Source organism: Sinocyclocheilus rhinocerous, unplaced genomic scaffold (genome assembly GCF_001515625.1).
Source record: "Sinocyclocheilus rhinocerous isolate Xijiao unplaced genomic scaffold, SAMN03320098_v1.1 scaffold552, whole genome shotgun sequence".
Classification (NCBI taxonomy): Eukaryota; Metazoa; Chordata; class Actinopteri; order Cypriniformes; family Cyprinidae; genus Sinocyclocheilus; species Sinocyclocheilus rhinocerous.
This window is the reverse complement of record NW_015625574.1, coordinates 324894-341791: the sequence shown is the minus strand read 5'-3', so window position 1 is coordinate 341791 and position 16898 is coordinate 324894. Positions and strand designations below refer to the sequence as shown.

At 39.3% G+C, this 16898-nt stretch overlaps 2 protein-coding genes across 4 annotated transcripts in view; both read right to left on the bottom strand.

The window, feature by feature from the left end:
* LOC107751177 (ras-related protein Rab-23) overlaps window positions 1-10707 on the bottom strand; it is a 13537-nt gene extending 2830 nt beyond the window's left edge. Inside the window, exons 1-5 of one of the 3 annotated variants that reach the window (XM_016566828.1) lie at window positions 10133-10707; window positions 9060-9259; window positions 6872-7100; window positions 3097-3182; window positions 2861-3017 (exon numbers count right to left, since the gene is read on the bottom strand). In XM_016566828.1, coding sequence (XP_016422314.1) covers window positions 2861-3017; window positions 3097-3182; window positions 6872-7026 — 398 coding nt within the window. In that variant the 5' untranslated portion in view covers window positions 7027-7100; window positions 9060-9259; window positions 10133-10707. The remainder of the gene's footprint in view (window positions 1-2860; window positions 3018-3096; window positions 3183-6871; window positions 7101-9059; window positions 9260-10132) is intronic. The other 2 variants (XM_016566819.1, XM_016566837.1) reach the window with 2 other exon arrangements.
* A 2753-nt stretch (window positions 10708-13460) lies between these two features.
* LOC107751202 (uncharacterized) overlaps window positions 13461-16898 on the bottom strand; it is a gene marked incomplete at its 5' end in the record, with an annotated part of 7595 nt that continues 4157 nt past the window's right edge. The window contains 2 exons of the mRNA XM_016566862.1: window positions 13461-13938; window positions 14093-14214. Of these exons, the coding sequence (XP_016422348.1) occupies window positions 13642-13938; window positions 14093-14214 (419 nt within the window). The remainder of the gene's footprint in view (window positions 13939-14092; window positions 14215-16898) is intronic.

Genomic DNA, 16898 nt, shown 5'->3' with positions numbered 1-16898 from the left:
TTCCAGGATTTTTCTCCATATAGTGGACTTCAATGGTGGCCAACGATTTCAAGGTCAAACATGCAGCTTCAGTGCAGCTTTAAAGAGCTCTACACGATCCCAGCCGACGAATAAGGGTCTTATCTAGCAAAACGAACGGTCATTTTCTTAAAAAAAAAAATATATATATATTTATACTAGGGATGGGTGATATGGGCTTAAAAATATATCATGATAATTTCTGGTATTTATTGCGATAACGATATCAATGGCGAAAATTCAGGGAATCCTGTTTCTTTAGAGAAAAGGGTGTTGACAAAATAGGATGTTGTTAGCATTACCAAAGTCCCTTTCAAGGATATCTACAGTCTTTTGCATTACGGAGTACACACGCATCGACTGTTTAATTCATACTGGAAGCCGGAGGGCGCAGAAACTCGACATATGCATTGCAGAAGTAATACTACTTACGACGCTTTATGAAATCCCTAATATGGACAAAGGTATCCAGTTGTCTCTGTAGCTGAATAAAACGCAGATAGAGAAATTTTAACGGAGGGAAATTGAAGACAATAAACATACGACTGCACAAAATATATGGTTTATCTGTGTTCTTCAAGCAATCTTGGGTATTTTTTTATAAGGAAAGTATATTTATAATTAGGGATGCATGATATTATCGGACCAATATCGGAATCGGCCGATAATGGCTTTAAATGTAAATATCGGCCCAATATGAACAATTATGCCGTTATGTCTTGCCGATAAGAGGAATACATTAACTCACATGTGCTCAGGGTGTGCTAGCGATTAGATCACGTCAGCATTGTGGCTCATTCTTGAAGCAAAGTTTTGCCTGAATGATGATTAGATTCACTGTTTTGGATCGCTGCATTAAAACTGAGAATGCAAGCACAGAATGATGCGTTTGGTGTGTGATATAGTCAACAGTAATAACACATGCAGCAGCGGCAGCCTCTCCCGGGTCCTAACGCCTGCTCGATAAAGAGTTTTAATTCCGTAGGGGGCGCTGTTGGCCTACTTCTAATAAAATGAAAGCAAAATAAATAAATAATATTTAGACTGTGTTTCTGATTAAATACAGCAGTAATTGATGCCATAAAATCATGAGTATATTTGATTTAAAGGTCAGAAGCTATAGCTTACATGAAAAAAAAAATCACAATCACAAACATGACACTTAAATTAAATAGTTTTATATATACTGATTTATTCATTAATGTGTAATATGTTATATTTTTTAAACAAAAAATCGGCCAAAATGAGTTGAAAATTATCGGCATATCGGCAAAAATCCAATATTGTGCGTCCCTACTGTAATATGAAACCACGTCTGGTCACAAAAAGAAGTTATTTCAAACACTCGACTAAGTTAATTTTGAAAAAAAGCATGTCAATAAATGGCATCTTTGTTGGACAACAGGTTTGTAAATACACATGCAAAACTGTATCGCACACGTGCTACTGTAGTACATTTATTCAGAACGATTTTTTGTCGCACTGTACAGCCCTAACCAAACCAGTTCCAGATTGTAGAAGTAGCTCATCCTTTAGCGATAAACTCCTCCTCAATTTCACGTCCGGCTTCCGTGATGTCGCTCCGTCCACACAGAAATATGCCAACAACTAGACTTTATCTTTATTATCGAGAGAAGACCAATTCTTATCGTGGGGAGAATTTTTACCGGTACATCACAAACGATAAGATATCACCCATCCCTAATTTATACACTTTTGAACCACAAATGCTCAGCTAGCATTAGCTCAGCGATGTGCTTGCGTGTCTTTATTAAGTGATGTTGGAAAGGTCATGTGTGACGCAGGTGGAAGTACCAGTGTTTACAAAGCGAACATGCAAAAAAAGTCAAATGCCCTTTACAAAAAAAGGTAAAACAACAATGTCGGACGATTTTAAAGTTGGAGGAGAAAATTAGAGTTTTTAAACGAAGTACAAAGACGAAGAAGTAACCGCGCGTGACCTTTCCAACGGTTGTGTCTAGAAGGGATACAGCAAAAACCGGAAGCTAACTATAAATTGAATTTTCTACCTATTAGATTGTGTTTTATTAACGTCTACACCTACCCCAACCCTAAACCTACCCCTTACAATAATGCAAAAATAGTAATTATTGTTGTACAGTGTGAGAAAAATTACGCTATGATGTGCGCATGCCCAGTAGTTTTTGCTGTATGCCATCTAGCCATAACCCTTTTCAACAGGATTACGTAATGTGTGACGCCGCACATGCGCATCGCAGAGCTAGAGCAGTGTTGCCAAGTCCGTGGTTTTCCCGCAGAATTAGGCTACTTTATCGATTTAGCCCCTGGAGTGCAAATTTTACCAGGGGAACCCTGCCAAAAACATACATTTTACCCCCGGAACACGATTTTTAACGGGGAGCCCCCCTCGAAATGCGATTGGGCTAGTTTTGGGCTAGTTTTGAGTAGCAATTAGGCGGGTTTTGTTGCAAAAACCTGGCAACCCTGAGCTAGAGCAAGCCGAGCATTTGTGGTTAAAAAGTGTATAAATATGACATTTTTCCAGAAAATGACCTATCGTTTGGCTAGATAAGACCCTTATTTCTCGGCTGGGATCGTGTAGAGCCCTTTAAAGCTGCATGTTTGACCTTGAAATCGTTGGCCACCATTGAAGTCCACTATATGGAGAAAAATCCTGGAATGTGTTCCTCAAAAAACAATTTCTTTTCGACTGAAGAAAGAAAGACATGAACATCTTGGATGACATGGGGGTGAGTACATTATCAGGAAATTTTTATTCTGGAAGTGGACTTATCCTTTAACCCCATCAATCTCTACAGTCGCTGATGATTCTGTGCATTAACGATTCTTTTTGTCTTACTTTTTGATAACCGTGTCGTCCAGCAGATCGATTTTGTTCTGCACCAGGACGGTGGGTATGTCCCCGACCTCCATCTCCACTTTCTCCCTCCAGCTGCTGATGGCCTCAAAGGACTCTCTGTCGGTGGTGGAGAAGACCAGCACACAGGCCTGAGCACCTGCAGGACCAAACACACGTCACAAACCCGCTCAAGCTCCCAGCCAAACACACGTCCACAGCGTTTCTAACAGTCTCACCTCTGTAATAGGCCTTGGTGATGGCATCAAACTCCTCCTGTCCCGCCGTGTCCCACAACATCAGCCTGACGTCCTCGCCATTAACTCTGAAACGCATGTAAACAAATGTAAAACTGATATGTGATCCTGGAGCACAAAACCAGTCATAAGGCAATGCATATTACTAATCAAAAATTCAGTTTTGATATATTTACGGTAGGAAATTTACAAAATATCTTCATGGAACATGATCTTTACTTAATATTCTAATGATTTTTGGCATAAAAGAAAACTATAATTTTGACCCATACAAGGTATTGTTGGCTATTGCTACAAATATACCAGTGCTACTTATGACTGCTTTTGTGCTCCGGGGTCACATATATGCATTGGTGTAATATCTAATAGACTGTTGAAATGTATTAAAACACATAAATTACGTGAAATAATTGGGTGAATCTCAAAAAAAAAAAAATGCTAAAACCATTTTTTAAAATCTGTTGGGGCCGCCTGACAGGTCACGCAGGCTTACAGCTGCAATTCACATCTGCTTTCATTCTCAGTTTGACTAAGCATTGAAACAGATGAAGCCACTGACAGCTCATTTGTTCCTCTTTTCGCTCTAAGAGTACAAACAGTAAACCGCACAGATTTTCTCTGGCATTCACTGCCGATGACACGTCTCGCGTTATACTGGAAAGAGACTGTGATCCAGGAACTACTGCTAAAAAAAGCAAGAGGATCTTCTTTCCCAAGGGGTTGCCTGATCTTCTCCACATGCTTTTTGTCATACTCATATTTAAATGCAAACATGAAGTTTGCTTGTTCTAAAGGTTTTTTTTGTCATATATGCCTGGACAAACATGAGCCAGATTTACTGGAATTTATTTTTCGGTTTAAAGTTTGTATGTATGAGTGGAATACTGTACCTACTGTGTATTCAGTGCAGGGTAGTGACTGATTACATGGAATCTGGATTGTGTAATCAGATTCCAAAAATTACAGTGACTTTTTACATGGATTAATTACATATTGTTCTGGACAAAAACATTTCAAACCTGGTACACTCTGGGTGTGTCATTGTTGTTTCCTTGCTTATTAATGTTTGTTCATGCAGTGAACATTCCCATTTTTTGTGAGCAAAATAAACTAAGATTAGATTAAGATTAGTTAATATTTCAATAATTTTGATTTTTATCACCTCACTGCAGTTCTTATTACATTAAGCCCAGTTTGGGAAACCCTGGTGTAATGTTGATATGAAAAATGGAATACATTTTCTTTCTCTTTTATTATATCAATATGGTATGCTTAATGGGAAGTTTAAAACAAGTTAGATAAAAAAAAAAAGTAGTCAGAATACATCACCAAAAACGAGTAACCCAGATTTCATTACTAACTAGTTTTCTTTTCATCATGTAAACGGTAATCAGTAACAGACTACAAATTGTAAGTAATCGACCCAGCACTGTACATACTCCTACTCATTTCTATCAAACATTATATGAAATAGAGGTGTACAGTACTGCCAAAATCTTGCTATGAGAATTATTAATCACAGTAACAGTATATGTGTATGAGTCCATTTCAAGTGGCCCAGAAAATGTAAAGTTGGTTGCTTGACTTTTTATTTATTTATTTATTTAATTACTTACGTACAGATGTAAGTGGGTCAAAGACGTTAAGATGTCTGCATCAAAATAAATTTACAAAAGTGATTTTATGTCCATAGAAAGCACATTAAAAGTAAGTAAAGTGTCTACTTTTAAGGTTTCAAATAAGTTTTTGGAGAATAAAATGTCAAAATTTGGTTACATTGTCATTCAGTGTAACACAATATTTATGTAAAAATTCAAACAACATGCTTATTCTGACGTGTACATATTAAAATATATAAAAGGTATAAGAGAGCATATATTAAATTTGATTGTTTTAAATGAGTAAAAAATTCTTACTGACAAATGGGCAAAACCTAGGATAGTGGCAAATTTTAAAAAATTTTAAATTACAACTAATTAGTATTGGGGGTGAAAGTAGTCTTTTAATATGTCATAGATTGATTTTTAATATGCCTGACAAGATTGTTACACTGAGGGTGTCTTCTGTAAATCAGGGGAAAATGTATGATATTTATTTTTTGCTTAAAATTGCAATTAAATTAAACAGAAAACTTTTTAAATTTTTTTGGGGGAAAAACAACAACAATTTAAAGCAGTATTACACTTTCTGTTTTTATGCTTAAACCCTTTTTCCTCTTTGACCCATGTATGCATTTATTTATGATTGACTCCCTTCATGTACTGGTATTTTTTATTTATTTATTTTTTGTATTGCACACTTTGTGTCATGGCCTACAACTAATTTAGGTTATACGCATGTTTACGGAAACAATATCTCAGCTCAGGATGGTCTGATTTTTTGAAAATCTATGGCAGCATTCTGCTGTAAACGTATGAGTTTCAGATTCCACTATTCATAACGAAGGAATAATGAGCCTTATCTTGGGTTAAAAACAAAACAGTCAAAATAACAGAATGAAAAAGAGTAGCTCAGCCTGTAAATTCTGAATTGATGAGCCATATACAAAGCTATTGTAAAGCAGCAGATATACACACACCAGTGATTTCTGTACTAATGTTGTAACAACCACAAATAACTCAAATGTGCTTCGCCTGACACTTTTTCCTCATCTTGCCCCGTTTGTCCTGCTCTCCATTTTCACGTTGTTATATTTCTTTGTCACTCTCACATGTCCATAATGTAAATCAGTCTGGTGCACTAAATCTACTGCACTGTGAACAGCATAGCAAAATCTCTACGGCCCTCCATTACTAGCACACCACAGACATTGCGTCAGATTTAGCAAGCTGCCCCCACATTATTAGATTGTCTTGACGCCGTTCTGCTGTGCTCCATTACGCTGTCACAGGATGATTAACAGTCACATCTTAGTCTGGTCTGCCTCAGCGGTCTAACAGCACTCACCAATGTCAAGATGACTCAAACGGCCAATCAAACCAAAGAAGGTGGGGTTTACTGTAAACAGAGCCTGAACAACGCTTCAGTTTTAACGGTGAAAGAGTGCAATGTAATATGTAAGGTAGCTAAACATTTAATATTTGACTACTGTTTTACGATAGAAATGTTAAACGACTTGTAAAAATAGGCTATCATTTACTTGATTTATGTTATTTACCCCATAACTGAATGCGACGCAACAACAAAAAACATTAATGGAGCTGATTTGGTGTATTATGCATAAGCTAAGATAAGCACTGAATGTGTGCATATTTTAAAATAAAAAGTATTATTTGCAAATAGTTCAAATTGATTCTTTACAATAAAATCATATTCTACTCTTCTTCTTTATTTCCTTAAATCCCTTTAAATTTGTTGATCATTTAATTCAAGTTAGCCTTGCCTACCGGCTTAAATAAAATGTCTTGATTGACAGCCAGAGAAAATCATTTGTAAAAGGAAGGTCAAAGTGAATGCATTGCATTGTGGGATACATAACCTAACATAACCCATGTGGTGTACTCTGCTTCTATACTACATATTGCACAAATGCAGTAGATCGTTCTAGTATCCGACATAGAAAGTAATGCTATTCCAAACATCGTCTTGGATTACTCGATTTCTAAAGAAATGGTTTCCTTCATCCAGGTATCCAGGGTGGCATTTTAATGCAGCCAGCCTTAATGCGGTCCAACTGCCGAGCAACAAGGCTCAAACATAGAAACCAAAGAGCGCAGCATTTCAATGCGACCTGACTGAAGCGTAAAAGCATGCTTACATGATCTGTCTTTCCAGAAAGTCAACCCCGATGGTCTTTTTGTAGTCCTTCGTGAAGATGCCCTTGCAGTATCGCTGGATCATACTGGACTTCCCGACCGCTCCGTTCCCCACCACCACCACCTTGATGGCCACTTCCATGTCCTCCTCCAGCATGGCTGCGATGTGCCTGCGCTTTCACCTCACTCCGGCCCGGCTTAGTGCTGCTCTAGGATCTTCTCAACTCTAGCCTGTTTTATGAAACAGTAGACAGATCAGTCATAATCCCACACATCAGCACATTTTCACCATCACTGTCGATTCCTGCATCATGACTAGACGTGACCTATTAGTCTCGGAGTGTTTTGGGTCAGTTTCCGTTAAGTAAGCGCCTGCCGTGGCTCTGGGTTGTGCTCACCATGGCTGACTTCCCACTTCATGATGCATCTTGCATGGGCAATTTGTTTATTTTGAAGATTTTTTGCATTGCAACTTTATTTTTGTAACAAATAAGTCCATTTGCCCACAGATACTTTTTACTGTAATGCATCTAGACTTTAAATTTGAAAAGTCTTTGACTTTGAATTTCTATTATTCTGAATGGTGACCATGAGTTATATAATCCAAGGATGTATCATTTAAATCAGCTTACGCTGAAGGAAGTACAACAAATACTACCATAGCGATACTAGATTTTAATTATATATTAAATATTAAAAAGTTATTTGTTTATTTTTTAGTAATGAGAATTTGGGAGAAGTGATGTAACCGGTGTTGCGGCTTAACACCGGTATCACCGTCAGCACCGTCTATCGCGGCAAGCCTAGAGAACATGCGTTTAACTGTCATGAAAGGAAATTCACAAGGAAACAAAACAGATTCCTTTCTATTAGGGTTGCAAAGGGGTGGAAAATTTCCGGAAACTTTCCAAAAATCCCTGGAATATTCCAAAAAATCCTGGAAAGTTTCCATAATTTCTGGAATATTTCCGAAATGTACTGGAAATGTTCCACTTTTTTGCAACCCGACTTTCTAAAAGTATTACTGAGTATTTCAGTATTAAATTTTTGGTTTTAGGGAGAAATATAACCAGACGTGTTTTTGACACCCATAAAGGCCCAGCTTTTACTCTCAAAATAACCTGGTTGCAAATCAACACAATTATAACAATGAAAACTGGATAAATTTGCCAGAACAACTGCTGTTAATATAGTCACACAATAAACAGGAAAACAACAGTGTTAATCTGGCCAAAGTCACAAATTCGATTTTAGCTGTAAAGCAGCTCTACAGAAGATAATAGTGCCATTATGCAGCTCAATTGAGTTGAAGAACAGAGCGAGTGCTGCAAGCGTCATTAGTTATGAAGTGAGCTCTACAGCAGGTGACAGTGTCATCACTCAGCTCCTGTCAGTTCAGTTCAATAGCTGCACAGTTCACCAGGTCTGAAACAAGTTCATTTCAGATGCAAGCAGCTCTACAAGAAGACGACAGTTTATCTGCAGCAGGAGTCTTGAACGTGAACGCAAAAATGCAATCCAAGAATGCTGGATAGATAGCAGCGCGACAGTAGCGCTTACATATTAGGTTACGTTCCCCAGGCCTCCCGCGTTTCTGCTGGGTAACTAAATACAGCAGCCAACCTGAGACAACAATGACACGCATGAGTCTTTCACACCATCAGCCTTAATAAAATAAGCTTATACTTATTTATCACCCTAAACCCTAGTACATCCCTACAACTTATTTTATTTATTCTATTCCTATTCCATCTATAGCACACCTGTACATACAATTTATTCTTTTTTTTGTGGTTTATATTTATGCATGTGTATTTTATTCACATCTTATTTTTATTATCTGTGTGTTGTTGTTGTCTCCGTGTACTGGAAGCTTGTGACACTATAACAAATTCCTTGTATGTGCAAACATACTTGGCAATAAAGCTCTTTCTGATTCTGATTCTGACTCTGATAAGCTCGCAAAATGATGGCCATACACGCCAAAAAATAGGATTCAACCACATCATATCTTTCCAATCATGTTCTTAATTGTATTTAATTCCTTCAATAGTATTGATGTTTTAATGCATTAATACTTTTTAAATCATATAAATATTTTCGCCATTTTAATTTGACTTCTACATTTATAGATCAATGTAAACCACCAAACAGATATTTTAAAATATGTTAAGAAAGCATTTCACTGACCGGATTAGACTTCCTTCCTTCCGTTTGGTTCTGCTTTTAGAACAAAAGCCGGATCCCAGCGTTCGTTCTTGACAGGTGTTTGTGAGGTCTGGCTGTCTGAAGGGCCCACTGCGTTACTGCCATGGCACTGAGATCCACGTAACCAAGGAAGTCTGTGTGATATACAGAGCGCAGTCTCTCAGTGGGGCTATATACAGCAGCTGGACAGAAAACACACACAAGACAAATGTGCGAAACTCTCTCGGAGCACCAAAACTTCAAAGAAGCCCATCTGTTCGTGGTCAAATTACACACATCACACAACCTCTCACACAGGATTTCATGTGTTGCAGTCAGTCTGTTTAAGAGATCTACTATACTATACTTTGCTTATTACACTAGGAAAAAAAAATATGGTTACACTTGGTTAAGGTCTTAACCACTTAACCACCAAAATATGGTTAAGGTCTCCTTGTTACAGTGTAATTATACATTTAAGTACTGAGTAAGATTAATTAACTACATGCACTTACTATATGGTTAGGGTTTGGCTTAGTGTTACTTGTATGCAATTATGCATAATTTATTATTATTATAATAGTAAAGTGTAACAAGGACACCGTAAAACAAAGTGTTACCAAAAATAATGGAGGGTAAGGCTTAGACATCAAAGTACCATGGTACCATCAATATCTATAACCATACTTTTTGTAAGGGTAATTTCTATTGCAAAAAGTACAGTTTACCAAATTCATTTAGATGCTACTCCAAGTTACTTCAACTTAATCCCAAGGAACCACCATATTTTTTAAAGGTAATTCAATCCAAGTTCTTGTCAGATAAGGTTAGGGTTTGGTTTAGGGTTAGTTGGTGGTAATTATGCGCAGTTGTGTTTACAACAGTAAGTAGATGCTACATGTAACAAAGACACTGTTAAGTGTTACCAAGAACAATACTGTGATATTAGTTATTTATCAGAGAGTAAGAGCATGATACTTTGTTATACAGACGTGATTACCGTGATATTTAGCTGACACTTCGAATAATACCGTGGTACTAAAACAGTTGTTAGTAATATCGTCGCGGTGTCTCACCTGCATTCGTGTGTTACCAGGTTACATAGTTTCCTCTTTGAAGACCCGACTCGGTTATAATCATAAACGCGGACTGTCCAGGGGATCCAAACACACAGCTCCAGTGATTTATCAATCCAAACACATCTGCTGAATGTAAATAGAAGCCAGCAGCAGCTGTATGGAGCGAGCTTTTTTGCGTTTGCAGAGTTTATCAAAGGAGTGGCCTCCTCCTCCTTTACTGCTCCCCCTCTCTCTGTGTGTGTCTCTTACACAGACTAACAATCCCGCTTGGATACTCCAGAGTCCAGCGGGCTCTGAGGACGCAGATGTCCGCAGATACAGCAGCGTCTTCACGCGCTTTGGGTGATTCGCGACTGTGCGGTGTGCGCCGGGGCCGCAGCACTGACTGAAGCGCGGAGACCACCAAACACCAAACACTTTCAAAATAAAAGCCTGTCTTGACTTCTCAGAACTTCAGCACAACTGGAACGATGCAAAATGAGAAATCAATCAGCAGAGAAGAGCTGATCCCATAAGAAAACATGGCAGATTTCAAATAGCATATATGCTGGGCGGTTCAGCGTCAATGATGGAAAAACTAAAGAAATGATCAGCACACTTTGATTCATCAACAGCTTCAGACCTGTGATGCCTCATCCGATGTGTCGCAGCTATCCCTTTTTATATTTTTTTACCATGTTAAGAAAATAGTATCATCAAAATGATAAAATTGCATTTTTAGGGAGTGTACATACACTGCTCAAAAAATGTAAGGAACGCTTTGAAAACATCAGATCTCAACGGGGAAAAATATCATGCTGGGTATCTATACTGATATGGACTGGGTAATGTGTTAGGAACGAAAGGATGCCACATCGTTTGAATGGAAATGGAAATTATCAACCTACAGAGGGCTGAATTCAAAGACACCCCGAAAATCAAAGTGAAAAAATGATGCAGCAGGCTAGTCCATTTTGCTGAAATTTCACTACAGCCACTCAAAATGGTACTCAGTAGTTTGTATGGCCCCCCATGTGCTTGTATGCATGCCTGACAACGTCTGGGCATGCTCCTAATGAGACGACGGAGATCTGGACCAGGGCATCACTGAGCTCCTGGACAGTCTGAGGTGCAACCTGGTGGCGTCGGATGGACCCAAACATAATGTCCCAGAGGTGTTCTATTGGATTAAGGTCAGGCGAGCGTGGGGCAGGCACAAAATCACTTTCACTGACTTTTTCATTAACTGTTCCCTCCTGGTGGAATGACCTGCCCAAATCAATCCGAGCAGCTGAGTCCTTAACCATCTTCAAGAAACGACTAAAAACACATCTGTTCCACCTTTATTTGACCCTCTAACTCTAGCACTTTCTATTCTATTTTAATTCTACTTTATCTACATTTATCTTTTTTTATTCTTTATTTAAAAAAACAAAAACAAAAAACAAACACTAGCTTTCTATTTTTTCTATTCTATTTTCTTGTTTTTCTTTGTTTGTGTGTGTGTGTATGTATAATATATATATATATATATATATACACCTTGCTACGTGTACTGCGTTAGGCTAACCGAGACTTGTCATTTGCACTTATATATTGTTGCTCTTTTGTTAGTTTTGACTGCTTTTATTGTCCTCATTTGTAAGTCGCTTTGGATAAAAGCGTCTGCTAAATGACTAAATGTATTGTCGTGCACCAGGAGGAACCCAGGACCCACTGCACCAGCGTAGGGTCTGACAGTGGTTCCAAGGATTTCATCCCAATACCTAATGACAGTCAGGGTGTCATTATATATAGACTTTAAGTTAACAAATCAAGCAGTGACTAGTTGAGCGGAGTAAGGAGACAGTTCCCCTCCAAACTGTATGCATTCAGTCATTCAGTGCCAGAGAGTTTTAATCAACAGCTAAAGTAATGAAGCAGCCAGTCAATACATTTATTGTGATTAAAATGTCTTACAGACATGATATACAGATCTTTTTTTTTTTTTTTTAATCCATTAGAAAAGAAAAAATAGTGCAAAGTGCAGAGACTTGACACACGCATAAAATCATCAAACTCAACTGGTAAACTATGGCACTTGCAACAGCGAGGACATGAGTGCAATTTCCTGGAAATACCCATACTGATCAAATGTATGCATCGAATATATTTAATGTTATTTTTGATAAAAGCTTCTGCCAAATGTAAATGAGAATACTTTGTACGATTAGTAAAACATGGGATTGTCATTTTGGGGCCCCAAGCTAATTTTGTAATTGAGGGAGCCTTCTTTACAGTCACCTTTTCTAGTCAGTGTAGACCAGGGGTGCCCAATCCTGCTCCTGGCGATCGACGGTCCTGCGAAGTTCAGCTCCAACTCTAATTAAACACACCTGCCTTTAATTTTCAAGTGGTCCTGAAGACCTTAATTACTAGTTGCTTTAGGTGTGTTTGATTAGGGTTGGAGCTGAACTTTGCAGGACAGTCGATCGCCAGGAGCAGGATTGGGCACCCCTGGTGTAAACTATCCTATATTCCTCATTCTTGATCAAATTTGATTAAGTGCAAATTTGCTTCTTTTTTCAAAGAGCATACATCTTTAAGATTAGAAGAATTTTAGCAAAAATATAAACGTTTTAATAAAAAAAGGCACATTAATGTCTTGCCACATAATTTCCCCCTTGAACTCAGATCTTGGCATTTTTCTAAACACTAAGTAGTAACATCACGACTATATTATGAAATGCTTGCTCGTGAGGCATTCAGAGTAATGCTGTACTGTTTTGTATTTATGTACCCTAACCTAAAATGTATTTTCAGCCAGAGAAATGTACAATTACAGAAAAGTGTTTGGCAGATATTAACAGTAGCTTTCAGTAGACAGATGAGTATGGTGTTATCACAGCGACCACTTTACAAATGTAACAATAGACCACTGCCTGGAAGTGTGCATATGACATAATCAAGTGATATATTCAGCTTGGCAAAGTTCTCCAATGTGAAAGTTACAGCAGCTGAAATTCTCATTGGTTAACGGATGCCTACATCAGAGTGCGTTTCAGTAAAAATGATCATTTTCACATAAATTTCACATTTCACATCAATTGATTCACATAACTTTCTAAAGTGGCACAATCACTACACTCTAAGAAAAGCCTGTAAAAATACTGCTCAGTGTACGGGAAATATATGTTTTCTTACACAGTGTACTGTGTAGATGCCCTTAATATTATTACCTGCTCTTTTGTTGTTTTTACTTGTATGTTTCGCTAGCAAAATTATTTTATTCACACATTCATTTAGTTTAATGCAGGTTAGTGGGGAAACTCACCATGGCACTGTGAGAACCAGACGTCACTGCCTGCATTGTACACAGCTTTGATTTTTAATGTAGTTTTGTCTCTGCGCACACAACACAAGCCTACTGATCAATGTGTGAAATTGTTAATGGACCAATAAATGATTACAATGACTTGGTGTGAACAAGCCTTCTTTCCACAAGAAATGGAAAAATCTTCCAGTGTCATTCTTACACACGTTCAGACCTAAAGCACTGGTGGTCGAGGGCCATATCCCTCAGTACAGTCCCCCGGACTCATCTCCTGCAGGAATTTGGGACGGTCATAGTCAGACAACCTGCCAAAGCCTTCAGAGTCTTCACAATCCATGTCCTCTTCAGAAACCTCAGATAGATCCACTACGGTGTCATCAAGTGTTGAGACGGTTTTGCAGGCTTCCTCAGTCGGGGAACTGGGGGGTCCCTGTGATGTCACTGGACAAATGTCTGTCGGCTCAGGTTGGGAAACAAGCATTGTATGAGATTGCCTGGAGATAACGCACCACTGCATGTGGAAAGGAGCAAACGGTATTGCTAATGAAGAGTCAACAGCAGATCACCAGACACATCACAAATACAAAACACTGCTGAATAACAAAGGAACAGTTCTAGAATTATGAAGAAAAAAACACAAAGTGAAAGGACTGAAAGACACATACCAAACCTTGAGGCATTTTGGGGATTTTGGACCATTTCCTCCAAAGCAGCCACACAAAGCCAATGATAATGAAGAGCACAATGGTCCCTCCGCCTAGCAAAGCTGCAATTATTCCCGTTTTGTCTACAGAAAAGTCAAGAACAATTCAATGAAGTGTATACTCTAGTACTCACAAATAATAATGACTTTATTTAAGGTAAAGATAAAGTTCAGAAAAATATTTATGAATTAAAACTGTTTTTAGCAACATTTCTCTTGCTTTATCCACTGCCTTGGATTGGATTGTTGCAACAAGTTTGTTACAGTGTATTATGGGATTGTATTCTCTTCTTAATAGAGACCCAGATAGCAAAATTCCTAAGGCCCAGATCAGGCCCACACCTGACACTTTCATCTGGCCGACATTCCGCGTGGAATGATAGCAATTGGGCATTCCACTCCTGTTTGCCAGATTTGGGCCACAAGCAAGCCAAAAGAAGGCCCAATGTCAGCCATGAATAGACCAAATAAAGCAGAACTGGCCCAAATTTATTTTAATTCTGGCCCAGATCCGACCCAGATCTAACACCTTGCTCCAGCCCACATACTGTTTATAATGATGGCATTTGGGCGGTCCACTCCCGTTTGCCAGATTTGGGCCACAAGCAAGCCATAGGAAGGCCGCATGTCAGCCATAAAAATAAATAAATAAAAGAAACTACAACGGGCCCAAATCTGGGCCACATTTATTTTAATTCTGGCCCAGATCTTACACCTTACTCCGGCCCACACACTATGTTGAATGATGGCATTTGGGTGGATCACTATTGTTTGCCAAATTTGGGCCACAAGCAAGCCATAGGAAGGCCGCATGTCAGCCATGACAATAAATAAATAAAATAAAGTAGAACTGCCAAATTCCACATTTATTTGAATTCTGGCCCAGGTCCGGCCCAGATCCAACACCGTGCTCCGGCCCACATACTGCGTGGAACAATGGCATTTGGGCAGTCCGGTTCTGTTTGCCAGATTTGGGCCTCAAGCAAGCCTTAGCATTGCTGCATGTAAGCCAATCAAATAAACCAAAACTGGCCCTAATGTGGGCCACAGTTGATTTTTATTCCAACCTTGGTCTTCCCCACATTCCTCATGTGGCCCACATGCTGCATGGAATGGTGGCATTTTGGCAGTGGTCCACAAGCAGGCCACTACACAGCCACATTTTAGCTAACAATGAACCAAATGAACCATAAATATACATTATCTGGGCCACACTAAGCCTTAAGTGAGTTATGCATCAACAATACTCAACATTGTAAAGAGAAATTTAAAAATGTCCTCCATAAATGTTCAAATAAGTTCCAGAAATGTGTCCTACTTGATAAAATCCCTACCCAAGTTTTGCAAAAGCAGCAATTAAAATATCACAGATAAATATTCAAAGACACACTCCAATACTTTAAAAACTGTTCTTCACAAGTTTGAACTTAAATGCTTCTCACTCAGACTCTACCTACACAGTAAGTCTGTGAGTGTCATAGCTACACTGTGTTAAAGAGCACACAACGATGAAAGGTTATGTAGCATAAGTCGCTATGGGGAACACCTTCAGTGTGACCGGTGTCTGAAGCACATATCTAAAAACGACAATAACATTGGCCAGCGACAGCCTATGACGTCATTATCCTGCGCGATCGGAAGAGCAAGCGCGTTCAGCTCTCGAGGGAGTTGGATGCGCTCTGCATTCATTGTTTATTTGTTGTGAGGGATAAGCATGAATTGAACACGCTCGTCTCACAAGGAGGCGGCTTGTGCTCATCGTGATGCATTCGTGGGACTACTGAGGGGGATGTGAATATTTCACCATTTACCCGAGTTTGTAGATAGATTTTGCATGAGTGTGTTCGCCTCTCGCGGGAATAGCAATGCATTCGTGGCAGCGGTTTTTCGTTCGCGCTTGATTTCCGAGGTAATCTAGCGGTTGGGCGGAGCGTGTTTAGGTCCCGCGGGAGCTGAATGCATGCTGCGCGTTGCGGTCGCGGTGAGAACATGGAAAGGACCTGACTGGAAATTTCTCCCTATCAGTAATTTATTTTTGTTTATATAGGAGATGTATAGTGTGGATCTGTCTGCAGTTATTGGACAGATGGTTTATATCATGTCTCCCGAGATTTGAATCATTCCTTAACCTTCATGCACGTTCTCTGAGCTAGAGCTCCTCTCGCTGACGGGTTGAGGAGCTCAATGCTCCATAGACGGTCGGGCTCGTGGGTCCTCACTGTCACACTGCCCTTATGGTTGAACCAGTAAATCACCCCTCTGTGGAGTGGACTGGAGTACACTGCGTTCCCTGAGGTAAGAGGGATTTGTGTTTCTGTGGGAATCCCTCTTTTCGTTCGCGCTTGATTTCCGAGGTAATCTAGCGGTTGGGCGGAGCGTGTTTAGGTCCCGCGGGAGCTGAATGCATGCTGCGCGTTGCGGTCGCGGTGAGAACATGGAAAGGACCTGACTGGAAATTTCTCCCTATCAGTAATTTATTTTTGTTTATATAGGAGATGTATAGTGTGGATCTGTCTGCAGTTATTGGACAGATGGTTTATATCATGTCTCCCGAGATTTGAATCATTCCTTAACCTTCATGCACGTTCTCTGAGCTAGAGCTCCTCTCGCTGACGGGTTGAGGAGCTCAATGCTCCATAGACGGTCGGGCTCGTGGGTCCTCACTGTCACACTGCCCTTATGGTTGAACCAGTAAATCACCCCTCTGTGGAGTGGACTGGAGTACACTGCGTTCCCTGAGGTAAGAGGGATTTGTGTTTCTGTGGGAA